The sequence below is a fragment of the Sinocyclocheilus rhinocerous genome, unplaced genomic scaffold (assembly GCF_001515625.1).
Source record: "Sinocyclocheilus rhinocerous isolate Xijiao unplaced genomic scaffold, SAMN03320098_v1.1 scaffold285, whole genome shotgun sequence".
Lineage (NCBI taxonomy): Eukaryota > Metazoa > Chordata > Actinopteri > Cypriniformes > Cyprinidae > Sinocyclocheilus > Sinocyclocheilus rhinocerous.
The window spans coordinates 1,572,729-1,575,593 of record NW_015630288.1 but is presented as its reverse complement, the minus strand read 5'-3'; the positions used below and the strand labels follow the sequence as shown (position 1 = coordinate 1,575,593).

Below are 2,865 nucleotides of genomic sequence, written 5' to 3'. Positions count from 1 at the left end.
TTAAGAAAACAAGCAGTAAATGAATAGAGTGCAAGTCTAAAAGGGACAATTTTTTTTTTTAAAAGAACAGAATTAGAATAGAGAGTGCTAGAGTTAGAGGGTCAAATAAAGATGGAAGAGATGTGTTTTTAGCCGATTCTTGAAGATGGCTAAGGACTCAGCTGCTCGGATGGAATTTGAGGGGAACACAAGATGTTAACTGGAGTGGTGTGGATTTCTTGTGGATTATTGTTATGTTTTTATCAGCTGTTTGGACTCTCATTCTGACGGCACCCATTCACTGCAGAGGATCCGTTGGTGAGTAAGTGATGCAATGCTACATTTCTCTAAATCTGATGAAGAAACAAACTCATCTACGTCTTGGATGTCTTGAGGGTGAGTACTTTTTCAGCCAATTTTCATTTTTGGGTGAACTATTCAAACTATTCAACTATACAACTATTCGAACTATACAGACCTCTTTAGGGTCACAGTCACTGCCTTCTGCTTCCAAGCACAGCTGTAAAACTTCCCGTCTAGTGAGGCAGCTTTCAATCGAGACAATTCCGCTATTCTCCCTCCAGCTCTGCATGCTGTCTGATAGACAGACAAGATGTAGACAGATATTAGCTACATTTTTAATCTCACTGTTTCATTACATGACGGTTTTAATGCATTTTACCAAGCCTGTCATGTTTCTGTCCATCTCGCTGTCGTTCTCTCCAGTTCCTCCGGTCAGCAGGTGAACCCTTCTGGATTCGGTCCTTGTGAGAAGGACATTGTCCAAACGCTCGTCCCTCAGGAGAGCTGCATGACTGCGAGGCTTTGGCTCTTCTGTTGTGACCCCGCTTTGTTTTAGGACTGTAACTGCGTTCATGGTTCACACTGTCCTGTCCCAACGGGCTCCTCCAGCTCTCAGCTTCATCTGCTTCCTTCGGTCTCCTGTATCGTGGAGAAAACTTCCTGTTTCCCTTAGCAGCCATTGTCGATCTGGATTAATGGGTGGGAACCAAGATCAATATGAAGAAGAATAAAAATGAAATTTGAAATCTCAATGTAATGAGAAAGCACTCCCATCACAGTCACTAAACTCAGTCATTTTGATTATGAGGATTGCAAAGTGAAGTGAGGTGATCATATTTGCTTAATGAAATCAGACATTTTGTTTCATACTATTTTTGGGATGCTTACTCCAAAAATAGTTTTGCTCTATAGCACATCACACTTTCTCATAAAATATGATGCATTCTGTAGCAATTTCGCTTTCGATAACCATTTGTAAGGTGAAGACATCTTGTATTATCCCCTAATCTGCAGAACTGCCACAAAGACATGATTCCAGTCTTCCCCTGAGAGAGATTACAACTATTTGTTCAATTCTCACTCTGATTTTCACATGTATAAAAAAGAGACTTTAGACATGTTATGCCTAATCCTCCTTAAGGTTTGAATTATGGCCAGTGACAGAAGAAATTGCAAACATGACCCAGAAATTTTCTGCTACATCTGTGGGTGTTTTGCTACATCAAAACAGCCACAGAAAATACAGATTATTTATTTATGCACATGTATTTATGTAAAGGTATTTGACAATAAATGGAGTATTTTAATAAATTGTTCTACTCCTTTGCTGATTTTAAGGTAAATGATACATTTTGATAATTATTTTGTCATTTTGACATTTGACCGTTTTTGTTACTTTAAAAAATGCATTTATATGCGTGATGGAATTATTTTTCAACATCATCAAATCACGTATTACTGGAGCTTTCAACATTTGTTAAGATGCAGAGCTGCGTAATAATCCTTAATATTATCAAGTAATTCATACAAATTCTTTATGAATGTTGTCGTGCCGCCGGTCTGATCATGCAAAGTTTAGTAACATTACTTGAATCTCAATTAGTTCCAAAGAATGACTGAAATTCCCATTTTGCACACATTTTTTAACTGTGGCAGTGTGAATTATTTTTATGGATCAAAGAAAGCGAAACATGTCGCGCAGCATTTATACGTGCTTGTCGTCAAAATAACAACACTGAAGTAAAAGACGAGCAGAGTTGCTGTGTAACTGCTTTCCCTCGAGGACAAAGGGCAGCTCGGAAGGAGTGTCATGCACGATTCAAAATAACGTTACATGAACAACACCACAACAGTCTAAATAAAGTGAACATGCCGAACTCACCCAATCTAAAATCAGTCGCGCTTTATAAATGTGAGCGCGACATCCCGTGAAATTGTACGGTACGAACTGTAACATGCAGGTGCCAGAGCATTAACAAGTCTGATACTGACCCAAACTCACTTCCGCTACACTTCAAATGTGTCAAATCAGCTGACGTTCATCTGTCTGAAATTATTAAGAGAATAAAATTACCCATGTTGCTCTTAATCAAGCATAAATAAAGAAAAAATGTAATACTTTACTTTTTAAGTGACAAGCTTGACATTTAATATTGAAATCGCCGTCTCATTCGATATGCAGTTGTTTTGATCTTCCACTTCCGGGTCTTACGTGACGTCAAAATAAAAGCTGCTTCTAGTGATTTAAAGGGGTCATATGATGCGATTTCAATTTTTCCTTTCTCTTTGAAGTGTTACAAGCTCTTGGTGCATAAAGAAGATCTGTAAAGTTGCAAAGACTAAAGTCTCAAATCCAAAGAGATATTCTTTATAAAAGTTAAGTCAACCAAACCTACCTAAAACGGCTCGTTCTAACACGCCCCCACATACCTACGTCACGATGTGGGAAGATTTGCATAACACAGCCCAAATGTTCACGCAAAGAAAGAAAGCGTAACTTTTATTCTCGCTGTAGTATTGTTGCCGCCGCCGCCATGTCGTGAAGGCGCTGTGTGCTTCGTTATGAAAGCGAAACTACTTTGT

The 2,865-nt window shown here is 38.6% G+C and overlaps 1 protein-coding gene across 1 annotated transcript in view; it reads right to left on the bottom strand.

The window, feature by feature from the left end:
* The window catches only part of LOC107740015 (terminal uridylyltransferase 7-like), a 46,216-nt gene extending 43,736 nt beyond the window's left edge, over positions 1-2,480 (bottom strand). Inside the window, exons 1-3 of the mRNA XM_016552286.1 lie at positions 2,407-2,480; positions 662-969; positions 458-576 (exon numbers count right to left, since the gene is read on the bottom strand). Of these exons, the coding sequence (XP_016407772.1) occupies positions 458-576; positions 662-969; positions 2,407-2,429 (450 nt within the window). The 5' untranslated portion in view covers positions 2,430-2,480. The remainder of the gene's footprint in view (positions 1-457; positions 577-661; positions 970-2,406) is intronic.
* Positions 2,481-2,865: the final 385 nt, after the last annotated feature.